The sequence below is a fragment of the Microchirus variegatus genome (genome assembly GCF_963457635.1).
Source record: "Microchirus variegatus genome assembly, chromosome: 1".
Classification (NCBI taxonomy): Eukaryota; Metazoa; Chordata; class Actinopteri; order Pleuronectiformes; family Soleidae; genus Microchirus; species Microchirus variegatus.
Genome location: NC_139802.1, coordinates 43,308,303 through 43,326,777, shown reverse-complemented (window position 1 = coordinate 43,326,777; position 18,475 = coordinate 43,308,303). Strand labels below are relative to the sequence as shown.

At 42.6% G+C, this 18,475-nt stretch overlaps 1 protein-coding gene across 1 annotated transcript; it reads left to right on the top strand.

The window, feature by feature from the left end:
- The first annotated feature begins 1,315 nt into the window (after window positions 1-1,315).
- sh3glb2b (SH3-domain GRB2-like endophilin B2b) lies at window positions 1,316-18,316 on the top strand. Its single transcript, XM_083896675.1, has 11 exons — window positions 1,316-1,440; window positions 1,986-2,127; window positions 3,672-3,800; window positions 4,996-5,129; window positions 5,250-5,342; window positions 6,171-6,233; window positions 8,936-8,959; window positions 9,072-9,161; window positions 11,153-11,253; window positions 12,323-12,575; window positions 12,959-18,316. Exons 1-11 carry the CDS (start codon window positions 1,378-1,380, stop codon window positions 13,064-13,066), a joined length of 1,200 nt encoding a protein of 399 aa, XP_083752801.1. The 5' UTR covers window positions 1,316-1,377; the 3' UTR covers window positions 13,067-18,316.
- Window positions 18,317-18,475: the final 159 nt, after the last annotated feature.

Sequence of the window (18,475 nt, the reverse complement as noted above, 5' to 3'; positions counted from 1 at the left end):
CTTCATACTCCAACGTGTGTGTGCGTGAGTGATTGTGTGTGTGTGTGTGTGTGTCATTGGTTTCTTTTGTAATCCCTGATGTGTTGAAATCCGAATTTTCAGTGAGGAAGATTAGATCTGAACTGTGTGGACCTCCCCCTGTTTTTTTTTCCTGATCTAAATATTACCAGGCCATTAGTGTAAAGGAATGAGTAAGCAATAAAAATGGAGTGGTAAAGGAAACACTTTTTATTATTATTGTTGTTGTTAAACACGTCTCTACACGCACAATCACACACTCCCCTTTTTCGCCCCAGGAGACTAGACTAACTGACATTTTTAAAGCCTTAAAAGGCCACTTCACCTATAAAACATCGTTTTTTTTAAAACTAATTTCCAGAGATAAATGCGTTATTTGATCGTCAGACTCAACAGAGGACGTTGGGATTGAAAGAACGGAACAAAACGGACACTTTTAGTCACTTCCTTTAAAGAAAATAAAAGCCCTGCACTGCTCTCTGCCCCCATTGGACGACACTGACGGTCAAAAAAAAAACCCATCCCCTTCCTTCCTCATATTCTATTTTACTCCAAATAGGGAACCTAGAATTAATCATAGCAACAAAAAAAAAAGTCTCCTATTTGTTGAATTGGGTTAATGTTAGCCTCAGACAATAATGCCAAGAACCGGGCTGAGATGGAGCTCTCAATTAAAACGTGGCTGCTTACCGATTTAAACCGTTTAACTATCTTATGTTGCTTTATTTTGCCATTAGACTGTGATTTCCAACAGGAAAATATGAAAGTTTCTCCCACACCAAACCCCATAGAGAAAACCTTAATTTTTTAGCGCACATGGACACAGCAGCTGCTGCTCTGCTGCTGCTTCATTTGGTCAATTTTTTATCACTTTGTTGAATCTGAACAAAGTATTTTAAAACACCAAATTCATTAAATGGCACATTTTAAGTTAGTGATGGAGGCAGCAGTGGATCAACAACTCCTGTGAACCCCTGTGTGCTGTGATGTCAAAATCAGTGATTTTCTCTATGGGGTTTGGTGTGGAGGAGTGACTCAACACAAGTGCACTTTCCTGTTGGATTAATACAGATTATATCTATTTATTTATTATTGTGGTGGTTGTTATGATTAGATTTTAGACATGTTATCAGTGTGGATGTCACACACGGGTGGAGGCGCTGCTGCTGCTGCTGCTGGTGCTGCGGGCTCTTTAAGCGCAGGGCGGAGGGCAGATTTCCGAGCGTCCGTGAAGCGGATTACGGAGCTGCGTTCAGTCGTGCGTCTGCTGCTGCATCATCTCAGCTGATCCGGAGGATTTCCTCTGCTGCAGGGACAGACGCACACACACACACACACACACGCACCACGACCGCGAACATGGATTTCAACGTGAAGAAACTCGCCTCCGATGCCGGGGTGTTCTTCACCAGGGCGATGCAGGTAAGAGAGGCGGGAACTCAGGCCGCGCGTCCCCCCGCAGCAGAGGCTGCCCCCTGCGGTCAGAGGCGGACCGAGCTCCCGTCAACACTGTCACCGCATCCCGCTGGATGAAGCCGAGCTGTGGGCCACACACACACACACACACACACACGACTCCATTTATTATTTACGACTGTCATCGAGTGTATATCCCCACCCCCCTGAACCATACTCTCTCCACTGTGTAACATCCTTTAAAAAAACGGATAAATTGATAACAACAAAGATTCTCCCAGCGACAATTTCTATGCCGAATTAATCTACGCATCATATTGATGAAAAAATGTCGTTATATTGTGTTTTTTAAACGAAGTATTTGCATTTTATTGTCAAGAAAATGGTTAAAGTACCATATTTTCAAGGGAGCTCTGGTTGGTTTGCTCCAGTTGCTCAGTGACATGTACAAAACGTGTTTGTTTATGTTTCGGTATATATTATTATTTTATTATTACGTATTATGACTGTTTTCTGAACACAATGCTCACTCATTCATTCATTTGTCTCAGTTCACGGAGGAGAAGCTGGGCCAGGCCGAAAAAACCGAGCTGGACCAGCACCTGGAGAACCTCATCATCCGCGGCGACAGCACCAAGAACTGGACCGAGAAGATCCTCCGACAAACCGAGGTTCTCCTGCAGCCCAATCCCAGTAAGTCCCGTCCCACACGGTTTGATACCTGGCACCTGTATGAGTCATGTCTTATTTAAAGGGTTAACAAAATAAGTTTTTGTTTACATATTTTTTTACCTAGTATAGCTAAAATGCTAGCGAGTGAAATCTTTGTTTACGTCACTTTACTTTTTTTGTGCCATTAAAACATTTGTATGAGGTGAATGTAACTAACTTGACGACAAATACAACAAATACAACATTTAAAACGCTAACTGGCTAATGTTAGCTCAACATTACGGCTAATGTAAGGGTTGCCGATCAAAATACAACAACAAGCTACTAAATTAGCGACAAAAAACACCCACGCTGTGCACGAAGACTGCGTTAGCTTCACGCTAACTACATAACCCTTGCGTCAGAGATTAGCATAAATTTTGTCTTCCCTGTTCATGTTTTTGTCACAATTTCGACCCAAAATTTAGCTAACATCTCACTGACTGTATGCCCTCGTGATTATAGGTACATATTTACATATTTTTTGCCTAGTATAGCTAAAATGCTAGTGAGTGAAGTCTTTGTTTACGTCACTTTCCTGTTTTTGGGGCGATTCAAACATTTGTATGAGGTGAATGTAACTAACTTGACGCTAAATATTATAACATTTACAAAGCTAACTGGCTAATGTTAGCTCAACATTACGTCTAATTAAAGGTTGTGACGATCAAAACACAACAACAACGACAAGCTACTGAATTAGCGACAATAAACACCCACGCTGTGCACGAAGACTGCGTTAGCTTCACGCTAACTACACGACCCTTACATCAGAGATTAGCATAGATTTTGTCTCTCCTGTTCATGTTTTTATCACAATTTCAACCCAACATTTAGCTAACATCGCACTGACTGTATGCCCTCGTGATTAGGTACAGGTGACTTGTTTTGTGTATTTTTTTTGTCTAACTTTTCTTCTCTTTTTTAATCCTGTCATGCTTCAGTTGACCACACAGGTAAGCTACTACCAGTTAGCTAGTGTGTTTTTTTCGGGTTTATTGTGCGTATTTGCCTCCGAAACACTCCCTGTGAAGAGTAAACACGCTCAAACAAATGACGGCAGAAAACCACAATTCCCATGATCCCTCACTGCTTTACAGCCTCACCGAGCCAGGTGTTTGTTATTGTTTTGATCAAGGGCGCCCCTGGTGGACTGTTTGTTGAACTTCAGCTGAGTCTGAAGGAGGCGGAGCCTGAATTGAGACACATTGACCTGTGTGACCTCAGTGTGTGAACCTGCACGTACTGTAATATATAACCTCCACCACAGGTGGTGTTGAATTACTAATGACCGTCTGTGCTGGACGACACCTGTCAGCCCGTGATGCCTTCAGGGACACTGGGAATTCTTCACTTAACGCTAACGAGTGATTTTTACGAGCGTTCCTTTAAGTGTTTGTTTATATTTAATGTGACATTTTCCCCAAGAATTAATCATCCATTCTGTTGACACAGTTGTTGTTGTTGTTGTTGTTGTTGTTGTTGTTGTTGTTTAACTGTCGTCTCTGTGTCGCCGTGATGTCCAGGTGCTCGAATAGAGGAGTTCATCTACGACAAACTGGACAAGAAGATTCCGTCCAGGACGACTAACGCCGAGCTGCTGGGACAGCACATGCTGGACGCCGCTACGGAGTTTGGAGCCGAGGCGCCGTACGGTCAGTGAAGCTCTCGCTGAAACTGAAGCTGCTTTAAATGAAATATTTACTTTTCTCACAGTCGTCAGTGTTTTGGGATGAAGGTTTTCATTAAGTGGATTAGTATTTACAGTGGCCAGTATGGCAGTATGAGTAGACACGCCCACAAATTATTAGATTAGGGTTAAAAACCTCCAATCAGAGACTTTTAAATTCAAGATTTAAACTTTTAACGTGGATTTTTAATCCTGGGAACTTGTATTTTAAATTTCAGGGTTAAATCTAGGAACATGGATTTTTAATAGTGGGATTAAACCTGGGAACATGGATTTCTAATATTGGGATTAATCCTGAGAACATGGGTTTTTAATATTAGGATTAAACCTGGGAACATGGATTTTTAATATTGGGATTAAACCTGGGAACATGGATTATTTTTAATATCGGGATTAAACCTGGGAACATGAATTTTTAATATTGGGATTAAATCTAGGAACATGGATTTTTAATAGTGGGATTAAACCTGGGAACATGGATTTCTAATATTGGAATTAATCCTGAGAACATGGGTTTTTAATATTAGGATTAAACCAGGGAACATGGATTTTTAATATTGGGATTAAACCTGGGAACATGGATTATTTTTAATATCGGGATTAAACCTGGGAACATGGATTTCTAATATTGGGATTAATCCTGAGAACATGGGTTTTTAATATTAGGATTAAACCTGGGAACATGGATTATTTTTAATATCGGGATTAAACCTGGGAACATGAATTTTTAATATTGGGATTAAATCTAGGAACATGGATTTTTAATAGTGGGATTAAACCTGGGAACATGGATTTCTAATATTGGAATTAATCCTGAGAACATGGGTTTTTAATATTAGGATTAAACCAGGGAACATGGATTTTTAATATTGGGATTAAACCTGGGAACATGGATTATTTTTAATATCGGGATTAAACCTGGGAACATGGATTTCTAATATTGGGATTAATCCTGAGAACATGGGTTTTTAATATTAGGATTAAACCTGGGAACATGGATTATTTTTAATATCGGGATTAAACCTGGGAACATGAATTTTAATATCAGGATTACCTTTTGGATAAACCAATTTATCGATGCATTTTCAAGTTCTTTTCTAATAATCTGATGCCAGAGTTGTGTATTAAAAGTGTGTGTGTGTGTGTGTGTGTGTGTGTAGGTCAGACCCTGATCACAGTGGGCGAGTACCAGAAGAGACTGGGCGGAGCTGAGCGCGAGTTCCTCCACACGTCCGCCACCACCTTCCTGTCTCCTCTCCGTAACTTCCTGGAGGGCGACTGGAAGACCATATCGGTAAATCTGACCGACGGCATTCTGCATAATCTGCATAATCTGCATGATCAGCATTATCTGAACGAAGATGAGGATTATTCTGTGTTCTGATCGGTTGTTTCCGTGTCCTCTCTTGCGCAGAAAGAGCGACGGCTGCTGGAGAATCGACGACTGGACCTGGACATCTGTAAGGCACGCGTCAGGAAGGCCAAGCTGGCGGAAGCAAAGGCAGCGGTGAGTTTTTCACGAAAAAAAAAAAAGCTAAATAGATTTACGGTGCGTTCCAGTTGAAAGTCGGAAATTCCTACTTGGAAGTCAGGGCAAACATCTCCAACACCAGCATACGTTTCCAAAATGGCCGCCACTCGTACAAATCGTACTACTTTCGCTGTTTTATTTAATTTAAACATAGTTTGCATCTTATTTGTTCCACATTAAATCAGTCGTACACATAAAAGTAATTAATATCGGATCGAATATCGGGCTAAAATCGATTTTTCTCTCATCTGAACTACACAATTTTACACAGAAAAAGACAAAGTTAGTCAGTAAAATTTGCCAAAAACGTCTCCAGTTACGACACATGTGCGTGAGACGCTCCTAACAGAGTATATTTTCCTCTTTTCGTGCTGTTAATCATTCTAGTGCATCGTACGTATGCTAACAGTTATTTTACGCACATTTTACTCTCCATGACAACAGACGTTTATGTTTTTATTTTTACATAATCTGTCACTTGATTGTCAGTTAATCCCTAGCGATTGTCAAGCTGTATGACCGACTGGTATTGCTAACAACAGCTAGCCCGGGATACATTTGCGTTCCTGTTTTTTTTGACTTCTCAATCTCCCAGTTTCCGACTTGCGACACAAATGGAACGCACCATAAAGCCCCGCCCACACAGTTGCCGCCCATGTTTTGCTGTACTTGTAGCATGTCGTATCATTGTTAATCTGCATTTTTTTTTTTTTACGTTATGCTTGTTAGCGTTTTTGTTTCGATTGATGTTTTTTGTCCGAGTGCATGACCACGCCTCCTCCCTGCTCCTCCTCCTGTTCTTAGGCTGAACCTGATTTTCAGGAGACGAGGCCACGAAATTATGTTCTGTCCGCCAGTGCATCAGCGGTAAGAGCTACAGCTACAGCTAAGCTAACATGCTAACGGGCATGCAAGCATGACGCATGCGCATGCTTGAGCATGTTTGTCTCTGATTGTTCTTACTGACATGTTTTTATATATAGTATATATGTAGCAGTGTGTTAACAGAGTTAAAGGGGCCCATGTTGCCCCCCCCCCCTTTAGAACCAGCCCTGGCTCTTCTAACAAGCTTTAACCAGGAGTTAAATCTCATTCAGATTAAAAATGTCTTTTTGCAAAAGTGTCCTGGTCAAAACCTCTAACCCTAACTTTAAAGTAAAATATAATATAATAAATATACATTTTAAAAAATGACTCAAAATATATATTTTATAATGTATAAATAAATAATAATAATATAATAAAAATAATATTAAATTTTTTAAATAAGGAAATAAGGCCAGATTTTTCAAGTAGGAACCACATATTAGTTCAGTTCATAATAAATAACTTTTTAAATAATAAATAACTTAGAGTTAAAGGGGCCCATGTTGCCCCCCCCCCCCCTTTAGAAAGGGCCCTGGCTCTTCTAACTAGCTTTACTCGGGAGTAAAAACTCATTGAGATTAAAAATGTTTTTTTGCAAAAGTGTCCTGGTCAAAACCTCTAACCCTAACCCTAAAATAAAATAAAATAAATATAAATGTTTTAAAAATAAATATTTTATATTATATAAATAAATAATAATATATAATTTTTTAAATAAGTAAATAAGACCAGATTTTTCACTTTCAGACAAAGAAGTAGGAACCACATATTAAAATGCATTATTTTCCCCTTAGTTAAGTACATAATAAATAACTTTAACCACTTAATTAAAGGCTTAACTCAAAAAACTCTTAAAAAAAACTCTATAAAATCTTCACTAACCTTGAATTTGTGTCTCTGCACCGAACCCCATAGAGAAAATCATCGATTCTACACCACAGCGCACATGAGGGCGTTGATCCACTGTTGCGTCCATCACTGAATTCAAACGTGTTATTTTGTGACTCGGGTTTGAAATCTTTTGTTCAGATTTAACCTCAGTGACACAAAGCGACCACACGAGGGCGCAGTCGACCCAGCAGCTCCTGTGTTTCCCTGTGAGCTTAATTCACCGATTTTCTCAATGGGGTTTGGTGCAGAGAGGAAGCGGCGCCTCAAAACGAGCATATCATTGTTTTGTCAGGGAGTGTGAGGTAGTGAGAATCAGTGTGTGTCTGTGTGTGTGTGTGTGTGTGTGTGTGTGTGTGTGTGTGTGTGTGTGTGTGTGTGTGCGTTCCCCCCCCCCCGTGATTCCCATCATGAGTCACCGCCGCCTCACGGTCACGTGACCCGCGTGATGCGATCCGTTTCATGAGAAACAGGCAGCCCTGTTGCACTGTAGTTGCGTCCCAGCGAGTTGGACGTGAAGCAACACAAGAGGGCGCCGTAGATGAGATCTGTGGGATGTAGGGCAAAGGTCGGGTTTAGTTCAGGCTGCAAATGTTTGTGTGTGTGACGTCGTGTTCTGTCTCATTATAGTGTGTTTATACAGAGCGTATAAATACTATGTTTATACGGAGCTTTTATAGTATTTACATGACAGTTTTCGCCCGTTCGTAAGCGTCTTTGCTCAAGGAGACACATAATGGATGAGCAGAGCCAGGAATTGAACCCACAACCTTCCAGTTTAATACTTTTGCTTCTAAAATTTAAGTATATTTTATATCAGAAAATTACTTTTCAATAATAAGTACAGTAAATGTCATTTTATTTAAGAAATATTATTTAAAAAAGTGACTTCTGCCAAAATCATTTTCTGGTAACATACTTGTACTTTTACTCTTTATACTTTTTAAAAAGTATCACCTTTAAGGTACTTGATACTAAGACTGAATATATTTAATAACCAGGAAGTCCCGTTAAGATCCATGATCCCTTTTCTGTGTGAAGCTGCACAAACAAAATCACACAAAACGCACAAAAAACAGTAAAGACGCCATAAATTACCTATAAAGTTATGCTGTAAGTCTGTTGTAACTGAGTGAGAGTGAGCGCCCCCTACAGGACTGACGCAAGAAAAAAACCAAAACCGATTTAGCCGTAACAATGAACAAAGACTCATCTGATAAAATCAGATGAGTCTATTTTTTAGTCTGAGTTTATTTTAAATTGACAAATATAACTAAATAAATAAAAACTAGTGCTAGCAGCGCCGACGTTAGCGCGTGGTGCGTTTTCCATGATGACAGACTGGAGAAAGACACGCGTGACGTCATGTTTACGTGACTTCGGAATTGTTAAAATGAGTCTAATAATAATAATAATAATAATAATAATAAACAGACCGCTCCAGTTCCACTGTAGGCTAACGCTTACGGCGCTAAACAAGCTAATGCAGCTAATGGAGCTAACTGGTACACGGCGCCTGGACTCCGGTTTTGCGGCGCGTAAAAACATGACGTCACACGCGTCTTTGTCCAGTCAGTCGTCATGGAAACGCGTCAACATGCGCTAACGTGCGCTGACGTGCGCTAACCTAGTGCCCAGCACTAATAAAAACACACAATTGATGAGTCACGAAGCATAAATTTGTATAGAAATGTACTTGCGAGTAGTTGTGTGTGTAGTGTATGTATATCTTTATTTTTTATATATATTTGAATGTGATGTATGTTTTTCTTGTTAAAAAAAGTGAGTTGTGTTTGTTTTCTCTCGTCTCTCAGCTGCTGAGTGAGGAGGTCGACAAAGTGAGTACTTTTGTTTGTGTGTGTGTGTGGGCACGTTTCCTTTTATGACCATGTTTCCTCCCTGCCCTCCTTCTCTCCTTCCCTCCCTTCCTTCCTTCCTTCCTCCCTGTAGGCGGAGCATGAGCTCCGCGTGGCCCAGACGGAGTTCGACCGGCAGGCTGAGGTCACTCGCCTGCTGCTGGAGGGCATCAGCAGCACACATGTGAGTGCGATCATGTGACTTCCTGTGTCAACACGGGCTGCAGGGAAGTCCTGATGATTCATGCCTTCACGGCTATTAATACAACCTCAGTTCGGTGAGGTTGATGTGAGGTAATAGTTTCTTTTTTTAGACTTCTGTGCCTTTCCTGGCACAGGGATAAGAACTTTGTAAATGCGCATAAATGTGCTTTAAAGATAAGATGAAATAAACAATAGTTTCGACATCAGAGCGGTTTATGATGTATGAAAAAACATTAGATAAGATAAGGCTTTGTAATACTCATCTCTCTCAGTGACATCATCCACTTCACATGCTGGTTTATTAACATTAACATTGAAGAAGTTAAACTAGGTCCTGGTGCCCTAATGAACATGTCTGTGTCATGCTTTAGTCAAAATATCATAAGGATGAATCACAATAGCAGTTCAATAACTCTGCCAAAACAGCCTTTTTCAGAATACTGGGTTTTGTGCCTGATCATTTACATGTGAATGAGACCCAGGTAAACACACATCCACTACCTCCAGGGGAGTGTCGCCACTTATCACCTATTGTCATGCACCGTTGTCACAACCCCCGCTCCATATACCCCATAGCAATGTCCGTTTACCTGTTGTTACTGCGTTTCACCGTAATGCGTAGAGTGACCACGATTTTGGCTTCTCGCGATCATAAAAACATTAGAATCGAAGAAAAATGAGCAATGTGCTGCGCTGCGCGGCGTGTATGTAAATTCCTATGCTAGAAAAACACATTGAATGCGCCAGTGTTACTGCAGCTGCAAGTGACGTGTGCGGATCAATAATGAGGAGAGAACGTGGAAACACGACAGAAAGGCAGCCTTTGGTTGAGAAGAAATGTAGGACAACATCTACATCTTTCTGCAGTGCTTTCAAACGCGTGCTCTTCATATTATTGATCCACACGTGTCACTCGCTAAAAAGGCCACATTACTGCAGCGGCAAGTAACTGGTGCGTTCAAGGTGTTTTTCTAGCGTAGGAATTTACACACACGATCAACAACAAAGGGCTTCTGAAGCTTGTGAACATTTTTTTCATAAATAAAATATATCCACTGGACACACAAGTCCTCGGAGGCTGGAAGTTTGTGTAAAACACTGTGCTCCGCTGTGCAGCCGCTCTCCCTCCCTCGCCTGCACTCTCGTATTTCACAGGGACAAGGGGGAGCTACGGTGGAGCTGTGAAGTACTCGGCCTGGCGGGGTTCCAACATTCACGGTGAAATGTGTCGCTATGTCGTAATTCCGCGGGAGGTTTAAACATTACGTGTTTTATCGCCTATACTTACACTAAGTGGAACCACTAAAACATGACTGAGTCTTGTTTTTTTCACATTTTGGGGACTGTTATGGCCCCCCGAGTCCCAAATATAAGTACTAAAATGATTAAAAAGTTGATTTTGCACAATATGGGCTCTTTAACATTAAAATGCGATATTGGCGTTGTCCCGCCGATTTCCACCGAATTTCCCGAAACTTGGTGGGAAGATGTCATAGACCAAGACGAACAAACAAGTCGACCGTAACCATGGCCTCGACTCAACAGGAAGTCGGCCATTTTGAATTTTGTTGACCATATCGGCGATTTGTAACTGAGCGAACTCGTCCGAATGCATTTCTCGCACCGACATTAGAAAAGAAAGGCGCCAATTTGTAGTAGGCACATCAAAGGTGAAATGTTATTGAAAGGTTTTGCGGATTCAAAAAGGCGCGGCCACGGCAACCCTCTGCGTTTTGGTGAATTTCGACTGTTTGGACTTCCTGTTCATGAAACAGGAAGTGCCCTATGATTTCGGCATACGTTGAGTTCCACAGAATTTCCCGAAACTTGGTGGGAAGATGTCATAGACCAAGATGAACAAAAAAGTCAACCGTAGCCATGGCCTCAACTCAACAGGAAGTCGGCCATTTTGACTTCCCGTTTCCTCGCTGTGTGATAACGCATGTTTTTCTTTTTCTTTTCCCCTCGCAGCTCAACCACCTGCGCTGTTTGCAGGATTTCGCAGAAGCTCAGGCCACGTACTACGCTCAGTGTCACCACTACATGCAGGAGCTGCAGAGGGAGCTCCACCGGTGAGCGCTCACTCACTCACTCACTCACAACAATCTTAACAGTGACTCAGCACGAGGTACGCCACCGTGGACCTGATGTCCTCAGCTCCTGGAGGAGACCACACTTACCCACAATCCTCAGGAGATCCTGCAGTCGTGTACAAAGTACCTTAAAGTGATATTTTTAGTTTGTTACTAGTAATACTCGTTTGTTACCAGAAAATGACTTTGGTAGAAGTTGAAGTCACTTTTTTTATAAAAATATAATATTATTTAAGTTCAGTAAATGTCATAAACTTTAAGACTTTTACTTAAGTATCAAAAGTCGTTGGTCCATTTGGTCCTTGAATTTGAGGACCAAACCTTTGATGTCAACATAGGTTTTGGGATCCCATCTACATGGGATGGTAACTTTCCTAGAAGGTTGGAGGTTGGGTAACCGACCCAGCCCAGCCCTTTGGGTGCCTAAGGTGGGGACTCGAACCGGCAACCCTCCGATTACAACCCTCCCTTGCCACTTGGCCGTGGGCTGATGCAACACCTTGAAAGCTTGATTTCTGAAGTTTGGCAGGTCTTCAGGGAGGTTTTGCTCTACAGACGCAGGGTCTCACTGTGGCTTGTTTTCCACAAATTGGTCATGAGATTCCTTGCCTGGTGGGGACTCGAACCGGGAACCCTCCGGTTACAAGCCAAGTTCCCTTTCCACATGGGCTGAACCATGTACGCAACCCATTGCGTACTTGATTTCTGAAGTTTGGCAGGTCTTCAGGGTGGTCTTCAGGGAGGTCTTCAGAGACGGTGAGATCCTCCGCAGACGCAGGGTCTCACTGCGTCTTGTTTTCCACAAACTGGTCATGAGATCGGAAATGAGATGAAATCATTTGCAGCATTTGTTTTTCTACTTTGCATCTGGAGTCTTCGATGGGAAACCACTGGATTATTTTTACATTTTTAACAGTCGCCGACTGAGTCACGAGGAGCTGAGGGGAAAGTGTGTGTGAGATGCGTTCACTGACTCATCTATTTTATTGGACAAAACAACAATTCTCGGCACACACATGCTTACACTCACAATTTGTTTTGCACGCAGATCTAGGAATACCGCGGGCGCCCCGCTGCCCCCGGCCTCAGCCGCCGCCACTGCCTCCGTCCCCAGCCCCGTCTCCTCTGCTTTCCTGTCTGGACCCTCGTCCTCGGCGGACACGAGCTCGCCGCTGTCTGCCCAAAAGACCCCGGGGACGCTGTCCGCCGAGCAGCTGACCGTCACCGGCACGAGGAAGGCCAAGGTCCTGTACGACTATGACGCTCACGACGGCAGCGAGCTCTCCCTGTTGGCAGACGAGGTAGAGAAGGAAACACGTCGAACACGAGCACAAAAAAAACAAGCAACAATGGCCCAGACTCCCAAACAGGAAGTAGTTCATTATTAGGCGAAGAAAAACATCTGCTTAGGTCTAAAGCATCTTAAGAATGTGCTTACTGCTTCTGTGTCTCTCACATCAAATTCCTTAGATAAAATCAGGGATTTGTTGTTGATCCACCGCCACCGTCAAGTTAAAAACATGTTTTTTTGTTACTTCAGATTCACATTGTTGACACAAGCGACACAGTAGCAGCTAAAAAAAATGCTAGTTTTCTCTATGGACTTTGGTGGTATTATTTGTGGTAAAAACAAACACACACCTGATGATATTTATTGATTTTATTTTATTTTTTTCCCTTCCAGCTCATCACTGTTTACACCGTACCGGGAATGGACCCCGATTGGTTGATCGGAGAACGCGGAAACGAGAAGGGCAAAGTCCCGGTCACCTACCTTGAACTTCTGAGCTAATGGACCAAAGAACAGGACACACACACACATACACACACGACCAAAACAAGACCTAAACATAGCGCTAACTAGTGCTGGATGCGTGTTAACGGCGTCAACGTTAGCGCACGTTAACATGTTAGCATGGCGCGTTTCCATGACGACTGACTGGAAAAAAAATGCGTGTGACGTCATCTTTACGTGCCGCGGCACCGGAATCCAGGCCAGTTAGCTCTGTTAGCTGCATTAGCTCGTTTAGTGCCGTTAGCGCGCCTACAGTCGAACTGGAGCGGTCTGTTTATTAAAGGAAAAGAGCAGTGCTACAAATAACTAGCGCACCTGTGTACTGCGTATGTGTGCCTCTGTTTTTAAAGTTTAGCGATACTTTAGAGACTCATTTTAACAGTCGGGAGTCACGCAAACATGACGTCACACGCGTCTTTTTCCGGTCAGCCGCATGGAAACGCGCCATGCGTTAACGTGCGTTGACGCCGTTAACCGCCGTTAACGTGCCCAGCACTAGCGTTAACCTAACCCACGATTCAAATCTTAGCCCTAACCCTTTACCAGTTCCTCATAAAAATTAGCTCCTGCCTCATTAGGACCAGGTTCTGCTTCTCCACGAGGACTTCTGGTTCTGGAAATGTCCCAGAGAGGCAACAAATACAAGTACACACTCTCTCTCTCACACACACACACGACCAAAACAAAGCGCTAACTGGTGCTGGGCACGTTAGCGGCGTCAACGTTAGCTGCGTCAACGTTGGCGCACAACGTTGTTTCCATGACGACTGACCAGAAATAGACGCGCGTGACGTCATGTTTACGTGCCGCGGCCCTGGAGTCCAGGCACCGTTTACCAGTTAGCTCCTTTAGCGCTGTTAGCGCGCCTACAGTGGAACTGGAGCGATCTGTTTATTAAACGAAAAGAGCAGCGCTAACAAATAACCAGCGTACCTGTGTAACTGCGTATGTGTGCCTCTGTTTTTAAAGTTTGGCGTTACTTTACAGACTCATTTTAACAATCGGGAGTCACGGATACGCGTCGCGCGCTAATGTGCGTTGACGCCGTTGGCGCCGTTAACGTGCCCAGCACTAGCGTTAACCTAACCCACGGCTCAAATCTTAGCCCTAACCCTTTACCAGTTGCTCAGAAAAATCCTGCTCCTGCCTCATTAGGACCAGGTTCTGGTCTCCCATGAGGACGACTGGTTCTGGAAATGTCCCAGAGAGGCAACAAATACAAGTACACGCTCTCTCTCTCTCTCTCTGTCACACATAGTACCTGTGGTGTATTTATATGCTGGCTCTCTCACAACACACCATGGCCACTTCCTCCCGACTAACACAGGTCACCGCTTCTTTGCGTTCCCCCCTCTCCTGAGAACCGCTTTGGTCTGGCCCACATTTTCAAATGTCATCACAAATGACTCGGCCACTTTCTCACACCACCTCCGTTGTTGAGGTCTCCGGTTCCCTGAGTCACGGTGAATTGTTGAGCCTGAAGGCACGTATATCAGCGCGCGCGTGTGTGTGTGTGTGTGTGTGTGATGTTGAAAGAAAACTGCTCTTAATTCCCAACGTTCCCCAAAACCACCAGCTTGCCAGGACATGACTGGATCACCGAGGCTGGAAATATCTGGATACATGGGAAAGAAGAAAAAAAACAGACAAATATAAATAGAACAGCGATAGAAACGATTGAAGTATATTTAACAAGGTCACTGTGGTCAAAGTCAATGCTTTATCTCGGAAAATAAGCGGTTTTACGTCCCAACACGCAGGATGAAGGATCCAGCGCTGCCGCTCATCACTGACTCCAGATTGTTTATTACTTATTCTGTGCCGTCGGTGTATGTAGAGCAGATTATTGCAGTTTTTTTTCCCGGAAAATCAAAAGTGGAAAGAAGCACCACAATTGGACCGAATGTACCTCTTTTGAAAAAATTTACATTTCCAACCGTCTTTTACATCAGAATTTCATTTCCTGTGCCGATTTCAGTGATTTTGGTGTCAAATCAGAAATCCTTTTGATATCACTTTCTGCCATTTACTCGACATATATTCTCTCAAATATGCACAAACACAACATTATTCCAGCAGTGTTAACGACGTCAATGTTAACGCACGTTATCATGTTAGCATAATGACGACTGACCGGAAAAAGACACGTGTGACGTCCGGAGTCCAGGCGCCGTTTACCAGTTAGCTCCGTTAGCTCGTTCAGCGCCGTTAACTATTACTAACTATTACTATTACTATACTAACTATTACTATACTAACTATTAAAGGAAAAGAGCAGCGCTACATGTTCATTATTTTCGAAAGTAAATGGCAGAAAGAGACATTTATGAATTAGAATTTTTGCCCATCATTTGACACCAAAATCACTTAAAGGCGCCATGTGTAAGAATGTGGCCAAAAACGGTTACTGCACTCAAAATTCAAAATACAGAGGTCTTTTAGGTTTCGTTTCGTTTCCATTGTAGCTCAGACGTAACTGGCAACCCGTGGTTGACTCTACTGACTGCAATGATTGGTAGACGGCAGTAGGTGGCGCCACATGCTAAAAACATATATAATATTTTTTTTTAATGCTAATATTTTGCCTCTACTGTTGTTGTTGGTGAGTTCAGTTTGTTATATGAACATTATTCCTGAGTCTCTGTCACATATTAGGAGGATTTTATGGCCAGTTGATTCAGATTTATTACATAATGCACCTTTAAATTCTGATGTAAACGATAGTTGGAAATGGCGCCATATTGAAATGTACGTGGCTAAAGGGATTTTTCAAAAGAATGACCCAAGAGGTGCATTCAGTCAAATGTTGGTGCTTCTTTCCACTTGTGAATGATTTTATTTTTTCACTAATCTGCTCTAACGTGTCTGAAATCCTGCGTTTAGATCCATCTCGTTGACACATTTGTCAAAACGAGGCAGCAGTAAACTTTCTTCACTGTTGAGAACGACATTTCTAAAATGTCGCAGATTAACGCTGGCATAGATTTTTATGAACTGGCTGAAATCCAATATTTCTGTGTTTGTTTTTCCTTTGCCGGCAGCTCTGCTATCAGTGAACGCAGGGCTGGGAGCGGGAATACACCAGAAAACAGCTCACTGTGTTTCCTCTGCTGCTGAAATAATACTGGCTATAAAAGTTTCTGCTGGCACCTGTGCATCAGGGTGTGGTGGTGATGTTTGCAGGGATTCCCTGGGTGAGAGCAGGGAAAGACTATGAAAAAAAGACTTGTTTGACTCGACTTGAGCCTTCAAGTGTTGATATTTAGCCTCTTCTTTACTGTTATTCCACGGGTAAATCCATAATATGAGACGTTTAACCTCTGATTTGTGTCTTTCGCTGATCTGCAACCTTGTTTTGTAATGAAATTTGTTTTTATTTGGCTTTGTTTTAATTTTGTCCCCCTCTGTGGTGGACTTTGGCGCCCCCTGGTTCGCTTAAATTCCGTAGAATGACATTAAATTAGCCCAGTGAATGTATGCGTTCCTTTGGCGCCACCTTCAGGATAAGCCAGGTAAACGTGTTTTCAGAAAGGCAGGCTAACACGAAACTTTTTTTTTTATTAATGATTTTCAAGTCAAGTATATATTGTGGGCGTGGTTTAGTGATGACACTACGGATTTTGATTGGTTCTGGTGAGGTTGGCGTCCGCGTATCCTATATTTATGTCGTTATATTGTAAGAGTAAAAATGGCGGAGATTTGTATACGAAGTAGCTTCCTGCTGCAGCTGAAGTTTGTCGACGTTGTTTAAGCGCAAGTTTGGGATTTTAGCGTTGCTAAAAATTGTCGTAAAAACGCGACCAGAGCTGGATCGGCTCGGCTACGCGTAGCTTCTTATCCTGGTTTAATCGCGCCACGATGATAAAGTTCGCCCAATCGGAATCGTGATCGCAACGTTCCTGACGCAAACCGCAGCTCCGCCATTGACATTGCGACAAAATGGCTTCCAAAGATTAAGCCTAAAAATCCTGGTCGACCCCCTGGTGGCTGCCTGCGGTATGGATCCTTAACCCCGCCCCCTCCACGTGAGCAGACGGGATCAGCCAGATAAATGTGTTAGCAGGAAGGCAGGCTACAGGGAAGCTAAAATTTTAATGTTTTCATGTTTTCAAAGTGTTGATTGGATCAAATACATTTTGTGGGCGTGGTTTAGTTATGACACTGTGGATTGTGATTGGCTGTCAGACACCGAGGAATCTGCGTATTCTATATCTATAGCATTACACTGGAAGTTCCTGCTACGGCTAAAGTCGCAATATTGTTTGACACAAAGTTTGCATCGCAAAACCTTGCAGATTTGCATCGCTAAAAATTGTTGTATAGAAAACACGGTGCGAGCCGGCTTGGATCGGCTGCATACGCGTAGGTTCCTCCTTCGTTAGCGTCTCTTTCGCCTCCTTTTCTAGCGCCCGCGGTAGTCGTGTGGAAGGAAAAAGTTTGACCAATCTGAGATTGCGATCTGATGACGTAACGTTGCTGGTTACGTCATCAGATCATAAATCCTGGTTGCCCCCTGGTGGCTGCCTGCGGTATGGATCTTAAACCCCGCCCCCCTCCGCGTTAGCATTTCGGGGCGGTTTTAAATTGAATTTGATGATATAAAAATGTCGATCGAGGTGGCGCCGACTCTACTTCAAAAAAGTGTTTTGTTTTCTTTTGTTCTTTCTGAACATTAGCATCCATCTTTATTTAAAGTCGTTAAGTGGAACAGAGACGAGCCGGCGAGTTTATCCAACTTCTTCCAGGGCTCAATCTCGTAGTTTTTCGTGATCCGGCGCCTTTTTCCAAAAACACTGGATTTTGAATAATTTGGACTTTGAATCGTCAATCGGCAATAAAGTGACGTGGACACACACATACTGTCTCCATATATGCATATCATGGTCCTGGAAAAAAAAAAGGCTTATGGGTTATTATTGACTTTATTACACTGATGGATTTTTCTTTTTCTAACAAATGTGTGTAATTTGTCGCATGATAATTGTCGGAGAAATGTTTGCGCTAATTCAGTAAAACACCCTATTTATTGTGTGTGTGTGTGTGTGTGAGCGTGAGTGAGTGTGTGTGTGTTAACGTTTTTGGGTTGTTGTTTTTTTTTGGTCCTGTTTTGAATTTAGTGTGTCACTGTCTCCGGTTCATGGCCGTACAATAAACGTGCATGTGAGTTACAGTCATTGCGATTGTCTGCTTTATCTCCCTGCTGCTTCTTCTTCTTCTTCTTCTTCTGTTCTTTTAAAGTTGCTATTACGTGAAATAAAAACAACCATGACGTGTCATCGTGGATTAATCGTGTGTTCAATTATTTAAAAAAATACTCACGATAACTTCAGTTTATTCAGGTTTTCTGCTGCTGTTGCTGTGGCGTGTGAACGTCCAGTGGCGCGGCGCATAGCGCTTTCGACTAGC